The sequence below is a fragment of the Copadichromis virginalis genome, linkage group LG3 (assembly GCF_057382275.1).
Source record: "Copadichromis virginalis isolate Kocher_CV1m ecotype Utaka linkage group LG3, C_Virginalis_male_GT1.1, whole genome shotgun sequence".
Lineage (NCBI taxonomy): Eukaryota > Metazoa > Chordata > Actinopteri > Cichliformes > Cichlidae > Copadichromis > Copadichromis virginalis.
In genome coordinates, this window is record NC_140620.1 from 31,400,815 (window position 1) to 31,428,169 (window position 27,355).

Here is a 27,355-nt window from a genome sequence, read left to right on the forward strand (position 1 = left end):
ACATGTTTATTAGATCCTGGTGAAAACTAACACACTAGCAAAGCCATAAACTATAAAGTGATGCATTCAGTTAAAGTGGTGTATTTCAAAGCTGCACACACTTGAAGGCATTCCTTCAACACAGTCAAAATCTCAGTTTTAAAAGTGTCAGTAATACTGATTGTGTTGTGTGCACAACAAAGTGGGAAGGGAAATCCTATAATATGCACCACTTGTAAGGATGGTTTTGCTTATTCAAAAACAACTTATCCAGTAGAACTGCTGTCGAAGCACACAGTCAACAAGGTTAGCAAAAATTTCATCAGAGAGAGTGGAAAAGTCTGTTGTGAACACAGACAGCAGCACCTGAGACAAACAGTTATCACGTCTAATTGTTCAAGTAAACGTGTGAGCAAATGGTGTAACAACACACACACAATGGCAGAAGTTGTTTAAAGTCTAACAGATGCATCTACTGATTCAGGCTGCAGCTCCTGAGGGTACTAAGTTAATAACTTAAGTGTTTGCAGGGAGTATCAACCACACCAATCAAACTGGGTCATTTCCTGAGCTGACGTGTTAAAAAAAATAAACCGAATAAAGCTCAGTGTTTGATCTATAGTACTGTGTTCACTTTTACCCTGTAGGGTGTAGAACTTCACTGTAGTCTGTCATACACCTGCCCAGAAACTTTACCGCAGCAACCACTGCAGGTCTGTTTGGTAATAACTAGCACAAAGATAATCCATGAAACAAAATGAAGCAGGCTGCAGGCTGTCAGTGTAGACAGTGCTGTTTCACTCATGTTTAAACCGCTCAAATTACACATATTTATATAAATAGAAGACAGAACTAAGGTTTTTATAGTTTTGTGGCTCAAGAATAAAGTTGACGTTAAAGTTGACAAAAACCTTATTTTGACCTGTATGATCAGCTGAAACCTCGCTGAAAATATCTCTAAAACAGGTTGGGCATTTTCCCCAAGCTAATGCTAACTGCTTTCAGGCAGAGCTGAATGTGATGTTAAACACTTCAAACAGTGTGATTATCACTGGATGTCAGTAATCAAACCAGGCAAGTTTCAACACTTTGGTGCAGTTTAAATCCAGCCTGAACCAGCCTAATCTGATCTGGTAGAGTCTAGTTCAGACTGGTTGCAACTTGTTACTCACCATCTATCTCTCCTCCGGGGGCGGAGATCTTGGACATACAGAGGTGGGTGGTGCCGATAACATCGTTGTGACTGGCTCTATCCCTAAAATGAGAAAGCCATAGAAGGATGCAAAGCGCATAGGTCAAAATGACATAGGTCAAAATGTATCTTATACACTAGGGCGTGGTGGGATAATTAATGTTTCTATTTCTACATGAAATACTAGGACTTATAAAGAGATAAAGTTAATACTGAGCACAACTGAGTTCAGCTTATTGGTGTGGCACTGCACAACAGTCCCAGTTCCTCATGTGGGAAATTAACTGCCCACCCCTATTTTTTGGTGGTGTCCCATCTTTTAAAGAGGTCAAAATAATATTGATAATGATGCTAAGTTTGATGAACAAATGTGAGAAAGGGAGATTTTAGCTGAAAATCACCAGTCCAGAATTCTGATCCTCATCTTCTCACACATGGAAGGAAACTGGGAAGAAGAAAGAAAAAAAACATGTACTTTCTAGTGACAATGAAAATACAACTTCTTGGCACAAGAATAGTCTGTCTTTATTTCTTACTCTGACTGGCATGGCCAGGCGCTGGTTCCACTGTGGATTGGCATTCTTTTCCAAAGTCTTAGTGCAAATCTGACAACGAAAAACAAGACAATCCTCATTTGTTTTTATTAACTAAAAATGTATTTGCTTTCCAGTTTTATTTTATTTGGTTGTTGACTAACAATCGTTTTATCAATGTAATGAACTTCTATAGAGTCATATGCACCGTTTTGCCAGCAAAGTGAATCTCCACCAGAGGATCCACCAGATTCTTCCTGTTGCTATCAAAGCCAAGAATCTGCCTCATCCCATCCATGAAGGCATCGTCCACTTCAGACAGAGAAGCATATTAGGAATCTTTATACATATTTTTTTTTCAAGCTTATCAAATGTGCATAGAATAACAACAGAGACTCACTCTGTGGCAGGTCTTCAGCTCTGAAGATCCTCAGGTTGAACGAGGCTCCTCTCAAAGACAGACCTGCAGGCCTCAACAGGTTTGATTCTATATCCTCTTTATCCTCCACACACTCACGTTTATCAGCCTGCAATCACATTAAAGTACAAATACTCACTTGTGATAATGAGTTGCACAGAAAAAGCACAACCATGTAAAAATAGAACAACTCATGTTACTTGATTGACCTCATAGCCTTCTAGGACTATCTTGTAAAAGAGTATGAAACTCACCGGTGGCTCATCTCCAGCAGCTAAGACAAACAAGCTGACCTTCAGGTAGCCTTTGACCCCAGCAGAGAGGTCGTCAGGGTCACAAAGCAGAAGCCACTTCCTCAAGAAGCAGTGCCCTGAAAAGAGGGGAGGAAGAGAGAGGTTTAAAGCCAGAAGCTTGTAAATTCAGGATAAACAAAAGCAGCTTTGACACACGTCAGGAGAAACTTTTCACAGTTATCCTTTCTCACACAAAGCAAGACATAATGACACCAAGCTGCAACCCATGGAGCATGTGACAAAAAACCTTAGCTTTCTGATTGGCATGGACCAAAAAGTGATCTTGATTTTCTAAATATTATATACAATCATCACCCTGGATTCCTATTTAGCTGTAAGCATCATTGTTTGACAGACTTAATGGATTTTAACACATCAGTATCACTGATATGAATATATCTTCAAATATTTTAATTTTGACTGCCCTGACAGTCAATGATAATACATTCAAATATGTTTTGTTTTGCTTTTTGTTCTCTTAACACTTGTATAAATTTTTGCTGGACCCTTTAAAGTGAGATGTTACAGCTTGTGAGGTCTATGAATACAGCTGTCCATCCAAGCTTGCTAGCTTTAGCTGATAACTTCGCACTCCAACTTCTTATCCAGATATCGTTATTTCTGGTCCAAAAAACAGCGTGGCAGCAGCAAAAACAATTACCACAGAGGGTTCAAAAAGTGGTTCAGAAAACCGGTGGGTGGCATCATCTAATGGTTCAGAAACATTTTCATACCTGGAAATACTAATGCGGTTTAGCTAAATGGACACAGGCAGTAGGCAGCACACAAGACTCTGACTTGCTAGTGTTGAATACACTGGACAGTTAACTGCATTTGCACCCTGACTCAATCTGACATCACAAAGTCTTTGGACCTGGCAGGTTAAAGACCGTTTTAACATTTGTCAAGTTTTCATTTGCCAGGTTGCTGTGTAGAACAGCAGCAGTGCCAATGTGTGAGAACAGCTCTTCACTCATCCTTTTTCATAACCACGTATCCAAATCAGGGTCATAGGGATGCTGGAGCCTTTCCCAGCTAACACAAGGGAAAAAGTCAGGGAATAAGCCCAGGAACCCTTTTGCTGTGAGGTGAGGTGAGAATGCTAGCTGCCTGACTAAATGGCTAAAAGCTAAGTAAATGAAAAATGTCATCAGACTGATCAATCTGACATAATTTACAGTTTAGCATTTAGATCTTTGTTTAAACTTTTTCAAGCAAATACACCTAAAAATGTTTAAATCAAACAACCATATACTCACTGTGCTCATTGTAGATGGTGCCCACATCCATCTGTGGAAAACAGAACACAGAGACAGATGTTTGAGTTCTTCTAATTTCCAAAGCACACGTGCCCCCCCTCCTAATTTATCACAGTACACCGCAGTCCAATATTCATAGAAATCATAGACTCAAGTTAAAGCTCTTACCTTGAATTCACCTATCACGGTGTCAGTTCTAAGCGAACGAGAGTCACATACCTGAAAAAGAGAACGATTATAACTCTGATAAAAATAAGAAACGCTGATAGTGTTGAATTTCTCCCACACGCTGGATTTATTCAAGGTAAACAAATAAAAAAAAAAGAGAGAGAAAAACGTCACACTCACAGTGATGAAAATGGGTTCGTCAAACAAGTCTGAGGGTGTCTCGAAGAAGTTCAGGAAGAAAGTCTGTGGAGGGAAATAAATGCAAGTTGAAGTTTGAGTAAAAAGTAACATGTAAAGTTAGAATAAAAAGCAGCAAAAACATTTACTCACCTCATCAAAGACTGGGTTGTTCCCCTTTCTGATTCGGGTCCTCTTGGACTGCCCGGCAACTGCTATCTTAACAACAGGTTTAATGTTGATGCCCGGCAACTGTCGTCCCTCAATGACCCGCACACGAATCTGGAAGAGGACACGTGTGGACAGCAACATGTATGGAGTGTAAGTATTCCTTTAATGTGTCTTTTTTAAGTATCGTAACTAACCTGTAGATCCTGTGGTTTGTTGGGTAGCTGTTTGGGCTGACTGCTGGCTCCTCTCCTCCTCTTCCTCAGCCCTCCTTGGGTGTGGTAGGATGGCGGTGAACGCTTGGGCGTCTGGGCGGTGGGGGATTCCTGGCCCGGGGGCCCCTGAGGACCAATTATCACCATGGAGCGTCCATCGTCTGCTCCCTGGTCCTCTGTGGGCTCAAGCATCATCATACTCTCTGTATCCTCCTCGCCCAAAGTATCCAGAGAGATCACTGCACAGAAAGTAGTCCCAGGAAATAAATCTTGGGGTAAACTAACAAAATGGAGACACTGGGTTGGGCAAATGGAAACAGAAGAAGGGGAAAAAAAACATACAGTGGTGTGAAAAAGTGTTTGCACTCTTCCAGGGTCTTTGTATGTTTTTGTTTTACACATAAATGTGTCAGATCATCAGATATGTTTAAATATTTGATAAAGATAATAAGTAAATACAAAATGCAGTTCAGTTTCTAAATGAAGGTGTTGAGATCGCGCAGTCTGGAAAAGGTTACAAAGCATTTCTATAGCTTTGGGACTCAAGTGAACCAAAGTGAGAGACATTACCCACAAATGGAGAAAACTTGAAACAGTGGTGACCCCCCAGGAGTGGTCAGCTGACCAAAATATATATGTGTGTGTGTGTGTGTGTGTGTGTGTGTGTGTGTGTGTGTCATTACATCTGCTGTAAAAGTAACACAGCATCTCGAAAGGGGTAAAACTTTTTCACACCACTGCAATTATTGTTTCACTATATGACACGCTGAGGTTACTTGTGACCGTGTCCAGCTCCACACTAGGATTGTTATGAGGCTGAGGGTCCAGCTGGGGAGGAGGCTGAAACATCGGAGCCGATCCCGGAGGAGGAAGGTAGGAAACTTGCAGGGTCAGCGTGGCCTATGGGAGGCAGAAAACACAACTTGTAGAAGATCTGTCATGTTTGGCTGTGTGGCAGGCAGAATGCAGGACCCAAACGCAGGGCTTGGAGACAAAATGCTTAACTAAAGGTGGCAGCTTTATTGCTGGAGAACACAAACTAAAACTAGGTATATGAACGCTGAAAGAAAACAAAGAAAAGATAAACTAGAACTAAAAATCTTGCACTCAACATTTCATGACATGGCTAGAGAACATGGTGCTTACGCAAGAACACACAGCAAATGTGGAGGCCACAACAACAAACGGTCCTCTGTTTGTTGTTGTGGCCTGAGGACGGAGGACTTAAATACACAGGCAGGATAACGAGAGGAGGGCGAACAGGTGCACACTCAGCTGGAACTAATCATACATAAGAAGGCAAAGAGGAAGTGAATGCATAGGACACTTGTATACGTCTCTGGAGAAAGTACAGTAAAAGATGATGGAAGAGCAGGTCAGCGGATGGCACTTAATAAGTAACTTAACTGCAGTGGCCTTTATGCTACCCATGCTATTCATCTGTATCATCCGGGTTAGGCTTAGAGACAGAGTTTGCCACCCTACCTTCAGATTTACTAAAACTGATGCAAGACTGAGTTATAAAAGCATTTCCCTCTGTGTTCAGTTGTTTTGGTGGTGGAAACTATCCAACGAGGCCAAAACAGTTAATTAAACCAGGCTGTGATTAATGCTGTTAAGTTTAAGCTTTTAAGACAGGAAGTCGTGACTTCTATTTAGTGCCTCTACAGGCCTTTTGAGGAACTGCAATTATTTTTTTTAGCACTTTTTAGCAGTTTTATTTGTTTTGGGGTTTTTTGTGCCCTACAAGTTGGTTTAATTAAACTTAGAGAATTTCACTTCATCATACACCTCAGCACAAATTATGCATAAAACATGTGGCTCATTGGTCTAGGGCAGGGGTGTCAAACATGACTTGGCCTGGCAAAGATTCCAGTCTGGGACACTGGATCGCTTTCGGAAAATGCAAAGGAGAACATAATATTTGGACTTTTAATTGTGTAATTGTATAGTTTATTTGTATAAGCTACAACTTTTCCTACTGATAAAGACCTCCCCTGTAGCCATTTGTATTTCACCAAAGTAATTAAATTATAGATTTCTGTAGTTTAGTTTAAGCTCAAAGAGTTGTGCTGACTTTCCTTCAGTTGAAATAGTACTTCACTTTTGTATATAAGATATCTCAGGGATTAAATATGTAGTTAAACTTCTGCACACTGGCAGAAAGAACCGTTTCACTGGTCTGGTTCAAGTTTAAAGTGCAAGTTGTCCCTGGTTTAAATCCTGGACGAGCCCACCGTTCTTCACTTATGGTTCTCTACCCAAACTCAAAGTGGCATTTAACCTCACCACCACCACCACCACCAGAAAAGACCTGTTTCCTGCACACTGTAATCAAGATGAGTTACCCTGTGGTAGCAGGGGTGGCTTCTACTGTTTCCTTCAACAGGAAAAAGCAGCTTAAGTGATAAGCTGTTATGTTTCTGTAAACAAACTCATCAGACTCGGCGTGTCCAACTCTGGTCAGACTACAGTTTCTGTGGAGTAGATGTTAAGAATGTGAATATCTTGACATGTTTTTCTTGATTTCTTGGCTCTATCTCACTGAATCTGTGTAAGATTTTGTTTGTGGAAGCAAACAGTTGTAAGGGCAGATGCATCAAGAAATCTTTGAAGAAACAATATTAGTTTTATTTTTGTTTGTAACAGAGTTTGCGTTCTATGACTAATGAAGAAAAAACCTGATAAATCACACATTGTACATACCATACAGTGTGTGTGTGGGTGTGTGCACATGTATGTGGCATCAATCAGGTCCAGTCTGACAGTGACAGGAAGACTTTGTTTTGGCTTCAGGAAGCAAGGATGGGGAAGAGAACAGTGTTTCATTTGCTGCTATAAAACACTGTAGGTTTGGCTGCCAAGGTGTGCGCGTGCATGTGTGTGCGTGCCCAGATCTTATACTTCTGCATCTTCAACTAAAAGACCAATTTGAGTTTGAGCTCTTTTGGAAACTAAAACTACTGAACAATTTTATTTTAGTTGGTGTTGGGTTAGACCTGTAGCTGTGATGACTGATTTTCTAGGCTACACCTGTATTATGTCAATGTGGGTCTCCATAGAGCAGTGTTGCATAATTAGAGGAAAAAGGAAATCAAGCATTTCATCACTGAATAACCATCAGCTGCTGAAGGTTTCTCATAATTAGAAGTGGGTTTTTTTTTTTAATTTTAAAAAAGAAAAAGGCTCCAGTAATACTAGCCAGTAATAGATACTGTATTCTAGGTGTCTTTTTAATGACAATAAAAAAAACAAAAAAACACCTAGAATACAATATCCCAGCTGCCATAAGGACCCTCAGAGAATACATGCAGAACGGAGAGAACATGCAAGCTAGGACTTTCTTGCAGTGTGGTACCAGTGCTTACTAGAGTTAATTAAATTTGACATAACCTTGCTGATATAAGATAAATAGTAATGCTCACACACTTGGAACAAACGGAAAAAGATGAAAAACATAAAGAACATCTCTTGCTTCCAGCAAGACCTTTGCCTAATTTTGAGCTCATGAGTTCATATTTTCCAACAAAAAAAGTACAAGAAATATAAACGGAAAATCCATGTTGGATTTCCCCAGCAGCACATGAACACATCAGTGCCTCATCAAGTCCAAGACCCACCCACTAACCACCTGTCGACCATTTTTCTTGACATTACAGCCCTGATCAGCCTTAGTCAGCAGATTAGCAAAGAACCCATCTAATAAAATCAATTGCAGTTATTTATAGTTCATTTTATTTGTTGTGGAGAGACATTTTTGTGTTTCTGATTCTTCTTTTTTTTTTTTTTATTAAGGATCCCAAAGAAGGAAATAACAAATCAACTATGATTCAGAAATGTTGCTCACTTTATTTTAAGCTCAAAAGAGGAAACTTGGAGTCATTTATAATTGACTTGTGACGCAGTTAGGCTGCAGATTAATCAGTCAGTGCAGTTCCGTGTGCTCACCCCTGTGTTGTTCCTCTTGGTGTCCAGCAAGGAGACGGTGAAGGTGGCGGCGAAATTGGGAGAGTTGAGCACATCTCTAAGACCTAGCCGACACTCCCCCAGAAACCTGAAAGAGACACACACCAGAAACACAGAGATGGATCTTAAAAACAACTGTGTTATTTACAGCTGGAGTTGATCCCAAGTACATTTTCCCTGGAAGTCCCAGTATGAGAATCAAAGAAATGACAACATTAATATGTCAGCCACCATTGGGCTGAAAAAAATCAAATAAACATATCAGAAAGAGAGAGAAAACTTTAGGACTGGTAAATTCTTAAAAATTAGGAATGCACTAACCAGCTCAGCAACAACCAAGAAAAGCTGATGATCCCAAAATTCATTCCTTCGTTAAAAAAACAAAACAAAAAAACCTCTTCCCAACATCTGGCCAAAGCACGAACACTCTTGAGGAGGCATGCACGCCATTATCAAAGTCTCCAATAATGAGATGCATTATGCAAAGCCTCTCAAAGAAGGAAACCCAGTATTTGGTGATATCCATCTGTTATAGACTTCAAGGACTGAATTACAGCTCTTACCACATGACCCTAACGGTGTTGCACCTGTGCCTAGTCTCTGATAAACTCTTAGTTTCCCTGTTTCCCCATTCACAGTCATTTTCTGACATCTTACAACATTTATTCCCCAACCTTGGTGGTTATTTTTGTTACTGTACAACATTGTCAAGCAAAGTTGTAACGCCTAGAGAGATCAAAGGAACATGGTAAAGCAAATACACCTCAAAATGACAAATATGCACTTCACACATTAAGTCCAGGTGAACAGAAAATCACCGACAAAAAAAAAAAAAAAATGCTGTGTAAGTTCTCAGTCATCCAGGTCATGGTACTCTATCCAGCTATGAAACAAAAAGCGACTTGACTTCTTTAAGTTTCTTGAAGATGTTTCATGTCTCATCTGAGAAACTCCTTCAGTTCTAAAACCAAATGGCATTTAAACTCTAGTGGGAGTTGTCCCTCAAGAGGCTATCTATCCCCACTGTGAATGACCATCTTTGATTAGAGGAGGTGGTCTGCCACCTACAACGCGGTTTTGAGATCCCTTCCACAGGCGCCTCAACCCCCAATCCCATCTTGCTTTAGGTGATCTCATTAAGTCACATGATAGGGTGTAGCAAGGTCTCACAATGGTTTCATTGGAAAACTCATGACCCATGCCTTTTTTCACACTTTTGCTCATGTGGTGAGGCACATGATCAGTAGTGGGTAACTGAAGAAGCTTCTCAGATGACAGGTGAAATGTCTTCAGGAAACTTAAAGACGACCAATCGCTTTTCTTGAAGCTCCTTAGAAAACAAATACTTAGTCCAACGATAATGGATTTATGCTGAGAGCTGAGACACAGTCAAGTTCCACTGTAATTTGAGTGGCTGATTTATGGATCCATTCATCTTTCAGCACAACAGAGAGTGAATGGGTGGGAATTTGGCAGAATAAATACCACAATGAGGGGAAGACCTGATTCTTTGGTTCCTGCCCCTTCCCTTCTGAAAGAACTCTGACTGGTGTGACATCTTGATTGAGTGAAGTAATCCAAAAATAACCCACTGAGGGGTCCTCTGGCCACATCTCTACTGTGACAATGTGCAGCTCCATCTAGTCAAACATAGTATGACAATCCTAAATTTATTATCCCAGGGGTGATTTGTACATATCGCCTCTTTATCTGTCTGTTGGCCAGCACAAGGTTTAAAATGATTTACAAACAGCTGCCAGTGATGAGAGATTAAAAGTAAATATAGCCCGTTTGGAGTTTAAAACAGACCTTTCCCTTTTACTCTTCAGTTGTATTTATGGGTTTGATCTATTTTTCTTGTTTAAAACAATTATGCCTCTTTTTTTGGAAATCTCTAATGATAAGATCTGTCACCATCTGAGACACTTGCCTGCCTATAAAAGGAAAACTACTTAAAGAAGTTTTTTCAGGGTCATTTTGTATATTTCTTCAGTGTTTTGATGCCACATCTGAATGCATATAATTAGCATAGCACAGAGTACCTGTTTCTCCCCATTTTCTCATGATCTTTAACAACACAGTGAATCTCAGCTCCAGAGTCCAGAGGAATCCCCTTCAGATCCCACTCAAAACCCTGACGGACACAAAGGAAAGAAATGTTTAAAAAAAAAAGAGTGAAAATGGGATCATTAAGGCAGAACATTTTAATGATGATATTTTGTAATATCCTTACTGCACCTTTATTGCATTATATTTGTGAAGTACTTGCAAATTGCAAATAATTTTTTTGTCTGGTTATTTTGCTCATACAGAGATGTTGTCACAATTTCACCAGCTCGTAATGTTGCAAACTTACTAAATGCACTGAATGTGTTTTTAGGGTATGCTAGATAGGTGGTAAGCTAACCCAGGGGAAAGCCAATTCAGGGTTGATTTCAATTCCCAAAACATCATTCATACAGGCTTGTGTAAGTAAAATCAAACAGGTTTTTTTTTCTGACTAACGTTAGCTAATGTTAACTTTCACGTTAATTGCAAATTGCTGACTACATACAGCAAATTTCTATCTTAAGCAGTTATGTTAATTATTACAAATTTCCAAGTCAGATCTAACTTTCAGGTAGCAAATTATTTTACTCACTTTGAGCGGCCTGATGTTGCGACCAGATATGAATAAAGAAGCAGTCAAAACTAGCATTGTTAGGACCCAATGGTAGATTAATGTACCATAACAACAGACTTACCTAAATTGCAAGGCTGCTGCCATTCTAACAAATAAAACATTATCTTTATATCTTTACTAGATCTTTTTTTGTTTTCAACTATTTTTGTCTGTATTTTGAGTTTCTATATGAATCTATGGATGCTTCACTTTGATGAGGACTCCAGGACTGTATGCAAGAGGAGGACTCATCCTGCATTTTCCACTTTGAGTCCTTTACCAAGCAATGCCTTACTTTTAAATTAGGTTATAACTTGTTCTCACATTAATAATTAAAATATACTTAATATTTGACATTGCATTATCACACACTTAGGAACTTTAACAGATGATGGGTTGATGAATTTGTGGCTTAATGGGGGACTTACCTCATTCCACACAGGGTTAGGATTGTTTTTGATGACCTTTGTCTTCTTCTTGGACCCTGAAACAGATATAGAAAATGGAAAATGTAATGTTTGTAATTTTTCTATATGAAGATAATCCTACAATTTAGGATATTAACAACTTAAGGTCAATACAGATATTGACCTTAAGTTGTGTCAGAAATGAGAAAAATAATTTTTAACGCCATCTCGGAAAAACTGAAAGTCTCCTTTTTGCAGTAACCAACAACTTAAGTTAGAAACCTGTGTGTCAAATATATTTGCTCTGCTATTAGCTCAACTAATAGTGCAAACTTTACTTACAAAGTAAAGTTTTGACCAACATTTATGAGCATAGCCATCTAAAAAACAATTTTTATAAATCAGATTAGTGGGAAAAAATATTTTTAACAATAGAAAAGAAAATGTGTCCTTATCTACTCCAACTTTGAATAAGCATAATAATAACTTAGTAAGGTCCTTCAGAAAAGACTCAAAGTCTATGCAGTCACCCCGATCTATCCTACACTATCCACACTGACAAACATTTTAATGAAATGTGTAGAATAAAATAGTTAAATGTTCCAGTAAGGGTGGATTGTTTATCTTTACCACTCATGTACCTGTATAATGATAAGAAGAACTGCTCCATCACATGAAACTTTTGTTACCCTCGTTCATGGTTATGCTAATCAAAGACATGAAGTTATTCTGAATATTAAAACATAAGAACAAAAAAAAAACTTTACACATTGCACCTTAAAACTTTGGAATAAATTACCCTTCTCCATAAAAAAAACTGCTAAAGTCAGAGTTTAAAGTTGAAATATATACTATTTTTGGTAAACAAAATTAAGACTATTGCAGAGATTGAACTTACTATGTAATTTTTATTATCTGTATTTTAAGTTGTTGTAAAGATTAAATAATATAAGTATATCAATTCTAGTCGTCTCATTTTGTGTGATGATTACTGACATATTTTATTGTAATTCCTCCAAAAGGTGCACTATAGAAACAAGTTCGCACATAAACAGTGGTATAAATATTCTGCTCTAAAATAACTACTGACACACAATAGGTTTATTTGTATATGTGTGTTATCTTTCCATGGCTTCCTGTAACATGAAGTTCGGTGCTCTGATTTCCTGCCCGCCGTCGGGCAGCTTTAACCAGAAGTGAGAGGTGAGACAGGTTAATACCCTGCCAGAATAGGTACTCAAATACTGAAGGCCACTTATGAAACAATATGTGTACAAATATGTGATAATGTGAGTTATCACACAGGGGGGCAGTTATCACAGTTTCCAATTATTTTTGGTAAAACAGGAATTGATTGAGACAGAGACTAAACTGGTGCTTCCAGATAAAAGGAAACAGAGTCAATGGCCATTGTCTTCATCTTTGAAGTTACCTTTTCATTTCCATGACGTGCTAATTCCTGGTAAATGTCACCAAGGACAGCTGAAGCTGATACAAATGACGGTAGTTTTGCATGTATTGACTGCAGTTGTTTATCTGATAATCCCATTAGATTAGATTATTTTAAAAATTACTTAAGTTATTCTTGAGGAGCTTTTACAGACATGTTTTTTACATTATGATGTATTTTAAAGGCAAGTGCAAATAAAACAAGAAAGGTCAGGGGTTACAAAAGTCAAATATGAATAATTACAGATTTTTAACCATGAGTAAATAAAAAACGCTGAATGAATAACTTAAACAACTGGTGCATAAAATGTGCAAAAAAGAGAATCAGAAAAATGTAATAAGAGGATAGGAGACACTAAAAATGAAAGTAAAAGGGTGTCCACACAGGAAGCTATTTGTTCATTGCACATCATTTTGTTGCTTAGGTTTGGTCACCAACAACATTCTAGGCTCAGATTGCCTTGGTAACCTTCTGGATTCATCACCCTGCCATATCATCCAACTCAAAGTTGACACAAGTTTTTCTTAGAACCACAGGGAGTATCAAACGTGGACATAACTTCCAGGTCAAAAAAATTAAGTCAATGCAGTTGTGCCTAAAAACCTGTCACACTATGGTGATAACTTTAGTTGAACAAAGACTTGTTGTCCTATAGCAGTTCATGGGAAAATAACATCACATCTTTTCCCCTCACCCCCAAATGGTTTGAGCAGATGGTGGCCCCTCCCTGAGCCAGGTAATGCTGAAATTTCTTCCTATTAAAAGGGAGTTTTTCTTTTCCACTGTCACCAAGTGCTTGCTCATAGGCGGTTTGATAGTTGGGGTTTCTCTCTAAAATTGTAGGGCCTTTGCATTGATTTTTGTTGTGATTTTGTTGTTGTGATTTTTCATGAAATAAATAATATTGAATTGAATCTCATAGACAAACTGCTGAGTTGAAGGGTTCAGTCATTTATTAGGGGTTATATTAAATAAAAAAAATGAGGTACTGTTTTATCAATCTTGGTCATACAATGTTATAAAATAGTATTATCTGTGTTATAAAACCATGTGCTCGCTTATGACTTGTCAATCACGAGTCATTAGCCAATGAGTGTTGGCTTTTACAGTCAGATCGACACTTCTTTGTCTCATCTTAGCTTTTCCAACATGGTTAGGGTGGAAGCAGTCATCTCGAGGCTTCAAAACAGAACTTCAGAAGCCAGTGGGTGATGTCACAGTACTTATGTCAGTCGTCTATACATACGGTCTGTATTTGGAACCTTCCCACTTCACATTGCCCTGATAGCATATTAGATTGAAGTCACTGATGTTGTTGAATTTCTCTGGTCTCTAGTCACCACGTTTCTGCGAATTTCTTTCTGCGTGGACACTTTTTTTAGCGCTCTAAACATGCAAGTCTGGTTGTCTAAAAATTTCCAGACCCTTTTGGAAACCAAAGGTCACATATCTTTGGCTTCAACTGGAGTACAATTAATATTTTTAATACATGTATTCCCAGTATGCACACACACACACACACACACACACACACACACACACACGGACAAAAGTTGTTTGCCTTCCTGTTTTCCCTACAGCGATCACCAAGTTTGAGAACACAAACACAAACAGAGAGCAATAAAACCATTAATTCAACTATACACACCCAAGCAAGTGCACACACACACACACACACACACACACACACACAAGTTACCTACGTAAGAGTGCCTCCGTTCTTGTGGGATATAAAAAACAAAAAAACAAAAAAAACATCTCCACCCTTCCACAGAAAGGTTGAGAGGTTACATTTGATTCATGAGTGAATGTGTGTGTGTTGTGCGTGTCAACTCTAGAAATCTCCCAAGTGCTGGTGCCACAGTCTGGAACCTGCAGAGAGGAAGTGGCACGGTATTAACTTCCTGGTTCAGCTTGGCACATTTCTATTATGAGCTGAGAATAGAATAGTGCAGCCCTCTGGGTTTTCAGACACGTATAGGAAACCTAGATTTAGACCTTCACTGTGTGTGTGGACATGTATTTTTAAAGTCAGCTCAAAGTTTAAGGAGTTATGGTCACATGAACAACCAATCGCTCATGTAGTTTTCAGAGCCTGATATATTTGGACCAATAATATTTGGAGAGATTAGAAATAATGAAATATCTCAGTTTACGTATTTGATGTGTTTTCTAGGTTCTTATTGTGTGCGTTTGCACTCTGCTTGAGCACTTTTACAGTGTCTCTCATTCATTCCTTAGGAGTAACTCATGGTTCTGTATTTTAGCCAATGATACTTTGATAACTGATACTGACAATTTAAAGCAGTAATATGAAACTGAACAATATACAATTTATGTGTACGGTAAATGTTACTATGTTTTAATTATTTTCAAGAAGTGACTTTGGAAATAGAGACTATGTCACAGTTTGTAGACTTGAAGTGTTAAGGGTTTATTATTGTTGCCTCCTGTTTGGTTAAGGAGTGTCTGTGTGGAGTAATTGAGAACAGTACCAGCAGCTCAGTCTGACCCACATGGGGGATCCACATTATAAATAGTACAGTGCTGCCAGCTTTTATTTCTGTTTTGATTGAGAACAACACTCACTGACAATAACAACACTTTGGCCGGAAATCCTGCCTTTAGGACACAAACACCAGCACACGCTGCCAGATTTAATCACAGCACCCATAGACTCATTGCTCACAAACACAGCGTAGGAAAAAAAAAAAAAAAAAAAAAAAAACAGTCATCTGTCTGTGCATTAGCACTCACCATAACCTTGTGCAGAAAGAGTTTCCATGAAAATGTCTATTGTATTGGTCACTATTATAGGCCAGAATTGCTCTGGAAACTCTGGGATACATTTCCACAAACCGTTTTGAATACATTAAATGCAGAAAATGCATATCCCTCCCTCTGGATCCGTTGAGATTAGTCAGTTCATATAACAGTTGCTCAACTAACATCTCTGATGTCTAAAAATGGACATGGTATCTGTGTTCTTGAGGGGAGGAAATTTTCTTTCAATTTTTCTGTCATTTTTCTTTCGAACTCTAAATTCTTCAAGTTATTGGAACACAGTTTTGTGGGGGAAAAAGCCACCAACTCGTTTATTTTCCATGCTTTTTTAAGTATATAAATAGATTATATCATTCATTTTTGATGCTTAAGGTGTCTGGCTCTGCTGGAAAAGGAAAGATGCAGAGTCACTGCACCAAATTCACTTAATTTAAGAGTGTATGAGGAGAGTGAGATATGCATGAGTAAACAAAATAGGAAAAACATCTGCTGGCACGTCGCTTATTAAACCGTGAAAGAGACTTACACTAGTCTTTGTTAAAAGTGGGCTGTTGATCTGTGCACTCAATTTAAAATTAGCAATAGATTGAGGTAAGACGACGATACAAGTATTTGTGTGATGGCACGAGAAAACTGTTAGGACAAAGGCAGGAAGTAGAAAGCAGAGCGCTCTTCATAAAGGAGTCAGATACTGAGTCATGGAAAGTAGCCCTACACGAAAATCAGATCGGAAAACAGGAATGCCGCTGAGGCAAAGTAGCTAAGAGCTCATTTATTGTCGCTGATTGTGACATCACCACAGCCCTGTCACCATGAATAATGGAGAAGAGGGCGTGTCCCACATGCTGCAGTATTCTACTGAACAATAGGTGTCGCCAACCAGAAAGAAATCTAGCGCTGGTACAAGAGTAGAAGAAGATTTATTTTGTTTGTTTTCTCCATCTTTTTAGGTGTTGCAACATCTCCCTCTCTATAAACTGGGAATCTTTGAGCTTCTGCATTTATCCAATATTGAAATCATGGCAAAAACCAACAGAATCATGACATGACAATCCAAAACTTTGTTGGTTTACTTTGTTGGTTTACTTTGTTGCGTCCTAGGCATTTTTCTGATTTTAAGACACCAAAGTCTAGACTGGAGGCTGCAGTTCTGGCTTTAAGTCCTGAATAAATAATAAAAGGTGATTTCACGCAACTTATAGTGTCCAAAAGTGGACTCTGTTTATCTGGACGTAGCGCTTTCAGTGGGAGAAACGTTTTGTCACTCATCCAAGTGACTTCTTCAGTCTCAGCTGACTGCAGGTTTCTCCAATCTTATAAACAGTAATGCATGAAACTAGCACCACTGAATGAACAATGGGCTGGGAGGTTTCTAAATCATGATTATGCAAATTCTCATGACCATTGATCAACAACCACTGATCAAAGACAGCTGATCAATGGCCATTGATCAATGAATGGGACCTCCCAGCCCATTGTTCATTCAGTGGTGCTAGTTTCATGCATTACTGTTTATAAGATTGGGGAAACCTGCAGTCAGCTGAGATTGAAAAAGTTACTTGGATGAGTGATAAAACGTTTCTCCCACTGAAAGCGCCACGTCCAAATAAACCTAATCAACTTTTGGAGATTTACTTACCTGGATGATTAAGAATGCATCAAGACGTTACATTTGAGTGCTCAAACTGAGTAGAAAAGCACTATATAAGTACCAGTCCATTTACCATTCATAGATTTTCTGCAGTGATAGGACCACCTACATTAGTGGTGCAGTTCAATAATTTCATTCATGCAGTACTTTTTTAGATTCCAGCAATGACAGATTAATAACCATTAGTAATAGAATTAAATTTAAACACCAGTAAGTTCAGTGTTGAGTGCCACTGTTAGCCATCTGTTTAGCCACCATATTTGACTTTCGTCATCAGTATGTTTGTGTTATTGCCTAATTTAAAAACAATGTCACAGTAAAAAATGTCTGAGATTATAAAATAAGCTGCAAAAGTCATATCTGACAGGCTTTGAATGACAAAGAGACAGCTTATGCTAGCTGAACTCCTCCTTTTTTTTTCCTTTAATTTAAGGTAAACATGTGAGTACAGTGAAAGTGCCATAATTATATAAATAACATGAACAACTTTTAGTGGGAATAATATCAGTATGCTTCAAAGCTAATTAGCCAAATAGCTAGTTAGCCTGGCTTTCTAGAATCAGTTAAGAATAAAAACCTAACTTGTTAGCACAATGGGTGATCCAAAATTTCACATGCAATAAAGACACTCAGTTAATTCAATTTAGTTATATTATGTTACCAGCAGTCTGTGTATGCATGTAAAAAAATGTAAAAGAAGAACATAAATGGCTAAGACATTTCCCATTCAAAAGCATTCACCTCAACTCCCAGCATTTGCAACCCACATTTCTTAGATATCTCTCACAGATATGTGCACAGTTATATTCTTGGATAAAAACTGTGTACAGTAGCTGCAGTGAAATGTCTAGTTCATTTATCCAGACACACAGACTCAAGAATTGTGTGTCTTTCATTCGAAACTCAACTTGGACATCAGCAATACTACAATCAACTCAATGGTCTGTTATTTCTACAGTAACATAATTTTACAAATTACGTATATTACACCTTAATTTTCAAGTCAAATGAAATTAAAAAAGCCACACACACACACACACACACACACACACACACACACACACACACACACACACACACACACACACACACACACACACACACCAGCTTGAGCTTTCAGCAGCCAAAGAAACAGATATTTCCAAAAACCAAAGAACAAGCTAAGAGAACTGAAACAGTTTTATTTTGAACATGTTACTTGATATTTTTAACAGCCAACTTTCCAAGTTGATCCTATTATTCCCTGACTTTATGCATGCCCTGAACGTCCCATAATCCTCTTACCTCTGAAAATGACACTGGCCTGAGGGTCAGAGTGTTTCAAGTTGTTGGCTCGCTGAATAATACAGCGTAACATGTTGAACGCAGCACGATCCTGAAAGCTGAAAGGCTGTAAAAACTCTCTCAGAAATGAAAAAAATCAAATCCCACTGTCACAGGGTTAATACAAGGTGGATCCAGTGCCGAATGAACCGCTGATTACATGACTACAGGGAGTTTGTAATGAAAACAACCAAAGCAGTAGCGGCGAAAAAGTTACAAGCTAAAGACCAAAAAGAAGAGATAAATCAATCAGTAACTTATTTCCTTATTTGCCAAAAACTGATGACCAAAAACATGAAAGAAAAATAGTCAGAAAGATGAATGAAAATCCAGAAAAATCAGAAAGGAAAATATCCTCAGATAGCTTCTCCACATTGCCTCACAACATCTCCCTCTTTCAGTAACTACAAAATAAAAGCCCTTCTTCTCAGTCGGAGATGTCTCTTTCTTCTCACTGTAACACTCCCGGAGGGAAAGAGGGTAGTGAGCAAATATGTCAGGAACCCAACAACCAAAGGAAATCTCAACATTTCCTGTGCTCTTTTCCTCTCGTCTTCTGGTTATTTCCTTGTCTTGCCCAAATATTTTCCTGCACACCTCTTTCACTTCAGTCTCTCTCTTAATCCCTTTATTTGCTTCCATCTCTCTCATGTTTTCAGTAAACCGTCACCTTTGCTAAAACCAACAGTTCTTATGGAATTTGGAACAATGTTCTGGATTTCCTTCAAAATCCTAGAAAATGAACTGGTATATAATTCCAGGAGTTTCAGTGGCTTTTGTTTAGTTAGATTTATCAATTCAAAATTGGCATTTTCTTGTAGAAGACACGATCTTAATTGGTTGAAATGATCAACTAGACTATGTGTGCCCTTCGCAGCGAAATCAGGTCGAAAAATCCAAAAGTTTTAGTTGCACTGAGATAAGTTGTGGAACATTTATAAAAGGTTAATTTAAACATTCTGTCAGAAAAATGTAGGCTATCTGCAGCAGAGTTGAAGAGTTGTGAGCCTTAACTCTAAGACACATAAATTCCAGTGCCAGCTAGATGCACAGGGAGATAGCACCACCTGCAGATGTAAAGTGGGGGACACACATACCCCAATTTTTTTTAAATTTGGAATAAAGTGAGTGTGGTTCAGGAAAACCTGAATCACCTTCCAATAAGTTATTCCTCATAATGTAAACATTATACTGAAATGTTTTGAAAAAAATATGAGGTGTTGAGCAAAAAAACAATAAGAAATATTGGTAATCTATGAGTCACTTGTTAATAAAAGGGTCCTACAAGCTGTCGTGCAACTAGTTCATGGGATTGTTTTTTAATGAAAGGTTTTTAACACAAGCTTTACAATAATATATTTATAATTGATTTCTAAAATGGTATTTTATGAAAAGTGGTGAGAAAATAAACTAGTCATCTGCATGAGAAGTACTAACAGAAGTAGGCTGTCAGTATGCTTCTTATTCAGTAACTGAAAGCTGAGTTTCATCTGATTTTTCAGGATACCTACAAAATTTCACCCTCTGATTAAATGTTGAAAATTGCCGGAGTGTATCCGTGCTGCTGTATCAATGTTATACTTTATGTCCAAAATGTTTTCATCTTACATCAGTTCTTCTTTATATTGTAATAGTAACAGTTGTGATTTCTTTTACTTTGGGGCATCTCTGTCTGCCTTCAGGCTCGACTCAGTGTGTCCCATGTGAAGTAAATTTCTCTTTGATCCTTTAAGATAACTTTGGATCTTTGAAGCTGATTATACGCAATCTTAAAAGTTGATAAGTTCAAGTACAAACTACTCAAGAGCAGCTAGTTACACCAGTGTGTTTATTATCTGTACTTAAGGCCTAGAGACCAGTCAGCAACCCCTTTAAGCCAATTCTTAATAGGCTAAAAAAAATATGTATGTCCTGACCAGTTGGCAAGCGTGTGCTTAAGGTTGCTATGAAACCTTTTGTTTCAGTCACATGACCCTAGAGTTCACACAATGGTCCCCTGACAACCATAGGGAAAAATGTCTATTCCCCAAATTACTGGTGATTGTTTGCTTGACATTGCTGTCTATTACAGGACAAATGTACTTTTTTTGTTTTTAAATGAAAATTATGGGTGTGAATCTGCTAACCTTTTTGCAGACATCACCACCTAGCAACTGTCAGCAACCACACACCAACCGGTCATTCAATTTGTTTGTCCCTAAGGATGTGTGGTTGATGCCAGTTGCCAACCGGTCTCTAGGCCTTTTTGTCAGAACCCTTAGGAAAGTAGAAAAATTCAATTTAAACAAACAAATAAGACTATACTTATCAGCATGCATCCAAGAAAGTGTCATGATCTGCAGCAGCAGATTGAGTGGAGCAGCGAGAGGACCCAAATGCAGATGCGTGGAGACTGGAGTTAACAGAAGGCAAGCCGTTTATTCAGGCTGACAGGCAAAACAGCATAAAAATAAGAAAATCAGATTGAATGACGAACTAATCAAGAAACACTGAACTGGGAAAACACTGGGACCCCTGGGCCACCAGGATCATAGCTGTAGATGAACAGACTCACTGACAAAAACAGAGGAAAATAGAGACAATATATACACTGATGAGTGATCAGGAAGATCAGGGAACACATTTGAACACAGCGGGAACAAATTGGTCGTAATTAGACAGAGGAAGCAAAACTGAACATAACACACAAGAGACAAAAACTGTCAAAATAAAACAGGAAGTAGCACGAACACCGAGACGCAGACAAGGACATGCAAACTTGACACTAAGATGAGGTTAAACAAACATGCAAACACACGACCGACTCAAGAGAAAAAGAATGAAACACCCAAGAGACGAACATGAGAACAGGTAACGAGACAGAACACAGAGACATGACTGAGGCGAAGAAGAGAGAGAGCGAAAGAGAAAGAAACAGAGATGTAAATAAACATGGAGACAAGACTGACTTCCACAGGAGACACTAAGGACAGGACATGAAACTAAACAACCTAAAATCATCTGAACCACAACAGATGATAGTACAATCAGAAAACTCAAAAGCACAAGAAAACTAAACTAGTAAATGTAACTCATTCTTTGAGATCAACAACAATAACCAAAAAAGATTCATAAACACTGCGACCCAGAACCATGCCAGAAAATAAACTGCAACAACCTGCAAAGATAAAATGTTACTGAGAGTTTTCAGACCAGCACTTGAGTAAATATGAACTTTGGTACCTACAAATGTACCCAGCTGTTCAAAGAAAACAGACCCAAAACTTTTTTGTGTGTGTAACTAATTATCACCTTTAAACATCTACATTAAACAGCTTTTCAGTCATCTGAACCCATATTCTCAAAATAGTCCTCTCATAGTAACATCAAATTCTCATACTTGGTGTCTGCTTTTTTAAATTGTATGCACTCTATCTCACTATCTAAAGTAAATTTAGTAATAGATTAAACTGTCTGAACTCTGCTTTGTTACCATTATCAAACTGTAAGGAAGCTGAACACGTAAGTATAATGTAATTGAAAACTTTCTGATCTTAAATAAAATTTAAAGGAAGTTCACATATGTAGGTAAACCGTGTTGATGAACTAAGCCATGTCAGTCTGTGTCTTGTCTGTTTGTTCCTCTCTTTTCCTGCAGCATCCTCTCATCTGCCCTGTGCTCACACATCTTGTTCTTCTGAGGCAGTCAGCAGATCTAATTACACTTGATTATATGATTAACTGAAAAAAACACAGTTTCAGTTTATTTTATGCGTATATAAAATTAACCTTGTAAAATTCCAGCAAAATAGCTTCAGACCTGCCTTTTGCATCACTACTTAAAGAGAACGAAAAGGGAGATGATAACCTAGAATACAACATAATGAAGATCAAAAATACAGCCGACACCAGCAGGGAAAGTATACTAACTGAACTAACATGGGAGGAACACAGTATGACACAACAAAGGAATGCAGGCACGTTCATGCATTTCCACTATGAGACAGCTGAAACTATTCAAGATGACAAGGGGAAGTGAAACTAAAGGCACACGAGACAACAAAGAATCAAACTAAAACTGGAAGTAACTGGCTGAAAACAAAGACAAAGGACCTCATGATGGAATCAAACCCGCACTGCTGCATTAGGTTCAAAGGTTGTGGTTTCACGTTTAAGTGCTGAACTAAACCAGCTACACTATAGAGCCATTAAACTACAATGCTCTTTATCAGCCTGATGTGCGATTAGCTCTCGTACCATGTTAGCCATCCTGACTTTACAACACAGTGAATGTGGTATGCTTGTCAGTTGATTTTTGTGTTAACGTAGGATCTGATTTAGTGCAATAAAATTCCCCTTATTCATTCCCAGATGAAAGTCTCTGCATTTTTTTTATTTCTGAGGTCCAGTCTCCTGCCTTTACACAATCCTAGACTCACTGCAGAGAAACCAGATGATGCTAGGACAGAAACGATCGAAATAATCTAATGAGCTTACACTTTCCAAACCAGGGTATCTGTTACTATCCTTTCTTCTTCAGTAGCATTTGAGGCCTTACTGATTCAAAGAAATGATGCAGCAGTTTTTAGGAGCAGATGCAGCAGACACAGCAGAGACAGCATTCAGCTATCAGGGGGAGCAGATGAGTTAAAGCAGAACAAGTGTCAGATACAGTGGAACCCCGACTTACGAATACCCCATTTAACGGAAAATTCAAGTTACAAAGGCACTTAACGGCAATATTTCTTCCCGTGTTACGGCAAAATGCCCACCTAACGAAAATCTGCTGGCTCTGATTGGCTGAGCCCAGAATGCCTACAATGCTCACAATGCCTTCCGAATCATGTGACAGCCCCCTTGGCTTTCATACTTGCGCTTTGCTGTTACACTTGAACGACGTATTGTTGTTGCAGATAGCAATTAGCCTATAGCCTATCATTCACTCAAAAGACGCGATGGGTGCTTCGACTTACGAAAATTTTCAACTTACGAAAGAGCCTCGGGAATGAATTAATTTCGTAAGTCGGGGTTCCACTGTATCAGTGAGGAGGAGAAGCTCAACAACAACCTGAGTGTTCAGCTGTTCGTCAATGTTTTCACTGAGCAGCCACAGAGTTTTTGTCCTAACCCACCACAGTAATGACCACTTTTTCATTTGCATGCAGGAGACTATATCGTATTGCAAATTTTGATAATTACACAAAGTCTGATTATGTTGTTTCACCATTACTATGATTCAGGCATTTAAATCTGCCAAATGGTCACATTTTAAAGACAGTGATTTCAGTGATGCATTAAAGATTGTGCAAGAACTGCATGCTCCTAAGAGCATCACTTGTTTTTCTCCAATAAAACTATATTGCAGCTTTTATGTAAGGCAACATTTTATACAGCACAACATCAGATCCACATCTATAGAAAATATGAATTTCTGATTGACCACTTACTGCAAAATCTCTCGTCTCCAAGGGTTAACTAGACATGAATTTCACCTGCAAATGTTGCCGACCTCAAGACAGGATAAACTATCTGCATGCTGGAAAATTTAACTCTTTTTTGTGATCCATATTAGAATATTAGAATATTTTCATTTGTTCAAGCCAAAGACATAGACATTGGGATCCTCTATGGATAACTGGAAGATGATGGATGGATGACTGGAAACTCACTGCTTCAAAAGAAAAAATAACTCACTTTAACTTAAGAGAGGCAAGTTACACTAACTTTATAGTTTTGAGTGACTATTACTTAAGGATGAAAACTTAAGTATCAAAGTGGTCTGTTGCTAGCCAAACCCTAACAGAAATAATTATACCAGCACTACTATATTAAGAATTTTTGTTAAACGTTAACAGTCCCCATTAATCTTTGTGCTTCCAGTGAAAAAGTTTACTTTGCTTAGAAAAACCAAGCAGAAATCGTTAAAACAAAAGAATGCACAATAACACACTTCGAGTCTAATACACTTGTTTGTCCTGAAACAGATTGCAAAGAGGACTTGCAGAAGTTGTGTGTGTGTGTGTGTGTGTGTGTGTGTGTGTGTGTGTGTGTGTGTGTGTGTGTGTGTGTGTGTGTGTGTGTGTGGCCTATATCACACAGGGAAACATTTGTGCATAGTCATAGTGTCAAGAGTTCATGACACATTTAAGACAAAACAGTCTTTTCAAAAAACAAACCAAATGTTAAAAGCAAACAAATGATGAATAAATAAAAATAAATGAATAAAATACTTCCCTCAGCTGGGATACAAGATTAGTACCAGTGTGTTTACTGTTAATTTGAACATAGACAAACGTTCCAGATACTTTAAATTTGCTCAGAGTAACAAGTTATCCAAGCTTTACATCGGCTGAGACATAAAATATTTTTGTCCATAAAAGTCCAAAAGTCTTTTTTTGCTGAACACTCGAGCAGAATGACAAAATGCTGTGGTCCTTGGTATTTCTATGTTTTATGTGTTGCAGTCCTGTTAACAGGAGTGAATACGGACTTCAGTCATTACAATCGTTTTAGTGCCTAACAGCCCTCGGTGTATAAATAGCCCTGCTGTCCCTTCAGTCTTGGGCAAAGTGTGTTGTGCCTTGGTTATTTCTGGATTTGAGTTTTGTGTTTGCTTTTTGGGGCTTTAAATGAATCCTTCATGAACTGGTTTTATTATTTTTAAGTGTGCCTCCAGTGTCCTGAAATTAGATCGAAACTTCTGTACTCCACACCATTTTGGCACAAAGTACAGAAATGCACTAACAGATTTGAAGTCAGGTTACATCTGAATGCTCTGCAGCTAAACATCAAGCTCTTTGAAATGACCTGTAGGCACATAGAAAAGTGTGATCCAAAAGAGATCCATGGAAAACTCTACACATCTTGAATCTACATTAATTAATTTTCAAATAATACAAATGTTTCAGAATAATAGGACAGAATAATAATTATGGTAATGGTTACCAATTCCAAACCTTAGCATGCTACTTAGCATCTGCTAATCACAACTAAACAGCGTTTACAGACGATACAGGACAAAATGTTGCTGGTATTTGGTTGTAAACCTGAGTCCTGTGGAATTAAATGCACTCTACTTTAACTTAAAATTGAAGTTTCAGATTTCTGTTCAGGTTTCAGGCTCAGGGTTCAGTTCCTCTACTTAAAGATAACAGCTAACAGTAACAACATTAGCATACAAGTCTTTAGTAGGTATAATGTTTACCAAAGTTTTTAAACTTGTTAGAAGGTAAGCTAGAATTTGCTCAATAAATTAAACCAATTTATTGGACAGTTGAAATGTTGCAGTGATCTATTATACTTCATTCTAAGGGGGGAAGTGAATGAGTGGATTAAATTTCAAGACTATCAGGCCAACGGCTATCACGACAGATCACTCATAACCACAAATGGCAATTTCATGGGAGCACAAAAGAGACAGTCAGACATTTGTCATGTACAAGAATAACTTCTTTGTTTTATGTAGACCATGACTGTGTGAAATCTCAGTTCATTTAACAAGATTTCTTTTTTTTATCAGGTCACCTAAATATAAGAACCTGGATGTTACTTTAAATTGAAGTGTAAACTGAAGCTGCAATTGAAGCCGAGCGAGGAAGCGCCTCATAAGATAAACTCTGCTGAAAGACTGCAGGTATCTATAAACACAGAAGTGCTTTACTGGAAACACAGTCGGCATACTTTCTGGACTGCTTTAACTCTTCATGTTGCTCACATCCTCATCTCCTCTCTCTCCCTCTTCCTCTAGGTCTGTCTCTTTTTCCTGTAAGCTCTTCTTTCTCTGCCCCACCCCGTGAAAGATAATCAGAGGTCACTTTCAAATAACAACTTCTCAGCTGTTTTTTTTCCCTTCAGGCCCCCTGAACAAGCCGTCCGTACCTTCATAGGTGACGCTGCAGTAGGCATCACTGATGTCATCGTCCGGCGTTTGCAACCGCTCTGCACACAGAATGAACACGCGTAGCATGGCTCACACACACACAGCTGTCAAATCCGAGCAAGAAGCACACTGTGATCCATATGAGGGTGACAATATAGAAAAAGTATCCTTAAAATAAAAAGAGATCCATGGCAGTGAAAGAGAGAGGGCGAAATGAGAATAAGAGACACGAGTCAGAACTGAGAGAGCGAGTGGTCTATCTGCAGCTCTCAGCTGTCTCCCTCACTCCCCACAGACGCGAGACAAACGTAGCACAGACCATAGTGCACTATAGCTGACTCATACACACACACACACACACACACACACACACACACACACACACACACACACACACACACACACAAGCCTGTTCAGCTATCTTAGTGAGGACCTTCATAATGATTTCCCTAGCTTGACATAATGATTTCCCTAGCCCCTTACCCTAAACCTAACCATAACCTAATTGTAACCCTGACACTAAAACGACATTTTGAGCCTCAAAAAGGCCTTCAAACTTGTGAGGACCGGTGAGTGTGTCCTCACAAGTGACTGTTGGTTCTCACAAGTATAGTAGGATGCAGATTTCGATCTTCACAAAGATAGCTAGACAGGAACACACACACACACACTGTCCTTTCAATCACAGCTGGCTTAAAGGGCCAGTAAGGCACACAAACACACATACTTATGCACACACACACACACAAACACAATGGCCTTTAGTTTTTTTTTTACCTCAACAGAATCAGCATTCAAACACTGCCAACTTAAACCAACACATGGGCGGCTAGAAAATGTGCCAGTCGATGC

The 27,355-nt window shown here is 38.5% G+C and overlaps 1 protein-coding gene across 7 annotated transcripts in view; it reads right to left on the reverse strand.

The window, feature by feature from the left end:
* Positions 1 to 26,799, reverse strand: part of dysf (dysferlin, limb girdle muscular dystrophy 2B (autosomal recessive)) — a 107,874-nt gene extending 81,075 nt beyond the window's left edge. For 4 of the 7 annotated variants that reach the window (XM_085450667.1, XM_085450668.1, XM_085450669.1 and 1 more), the window contains exons 1-16: positions 26,503 to 26,799; positions 11,459 to 11,514; positions 10,411 to 10,502; positions 8,351 to 8,456; positions 5,179 to 5,302; positions 4,385 to 4,641; positions 4,173 to 4,301; positions 4,023 to 4,085; positions 3,843 to 3,893; positions 3,675 to 3,705; positions 2,377 to 2,492; positions 2,105 to 2,231; positions 1,913 to 2,016; positions 1,708 to 1,776; positions 1,573 to 1,616; positions 1,152 to 1,234 (exon numbers count right to left, since the gene is read on the reverse strand). In XM_085450667.1, the coding sequence (XP_085306793.1) occupies positions 1,152 to 1,234; positions 1,573 to 1,616; positions 1,708 to 1,776; positions 1,913 to 2,016; positions 2,105 to 2,231; positions 2,377 to 2,492; positions 3,675 to 3,705; positions 3,843 to 3,893; positions 4,023 to 4,085; positions 4,173 to 4,301; positions 4,385 to 4,641; positions 5,179 to 5,302; positions 8,351 to 8,456; positions 10,411 to 10,502; positions 11,459 to 11,514; positions 26,503 to 26,590 (1,540 nt within the window). In that variant the 5' untranslated portion in view covers positions 26,591 to 26,799. Of the gene's footprint in view, positions 1 to 1,151; positions 1,235 to 1,572; positions 1,617 to 1,707; positions 1,777 to 1,912; positions 2,017 to 2,104; positions 2,232 to 2,376; positions 2,493 to 3,674; positions 3,706 to 3,842; positions 3,894 to 4,022; positions 4,086 to 4,172; positions 4,302 to 4,384; positions 4,642 to 5,178; positions 5,303 to 8,350; positions 8,457 to 10,410; positions 10,503 to 11,458; positions 11,515 to 18,606; positions 19,797 to 26,502 lie in introns of those variants that run through there. The other 3 variants (XM_085450670.1, XM_085450671.1, XM_085450666.1) reach the window with 1 other exon arrangement.
* Between the last annotated feature and the right edge of the window lie 556 nt (positions 26,800 to 27,355).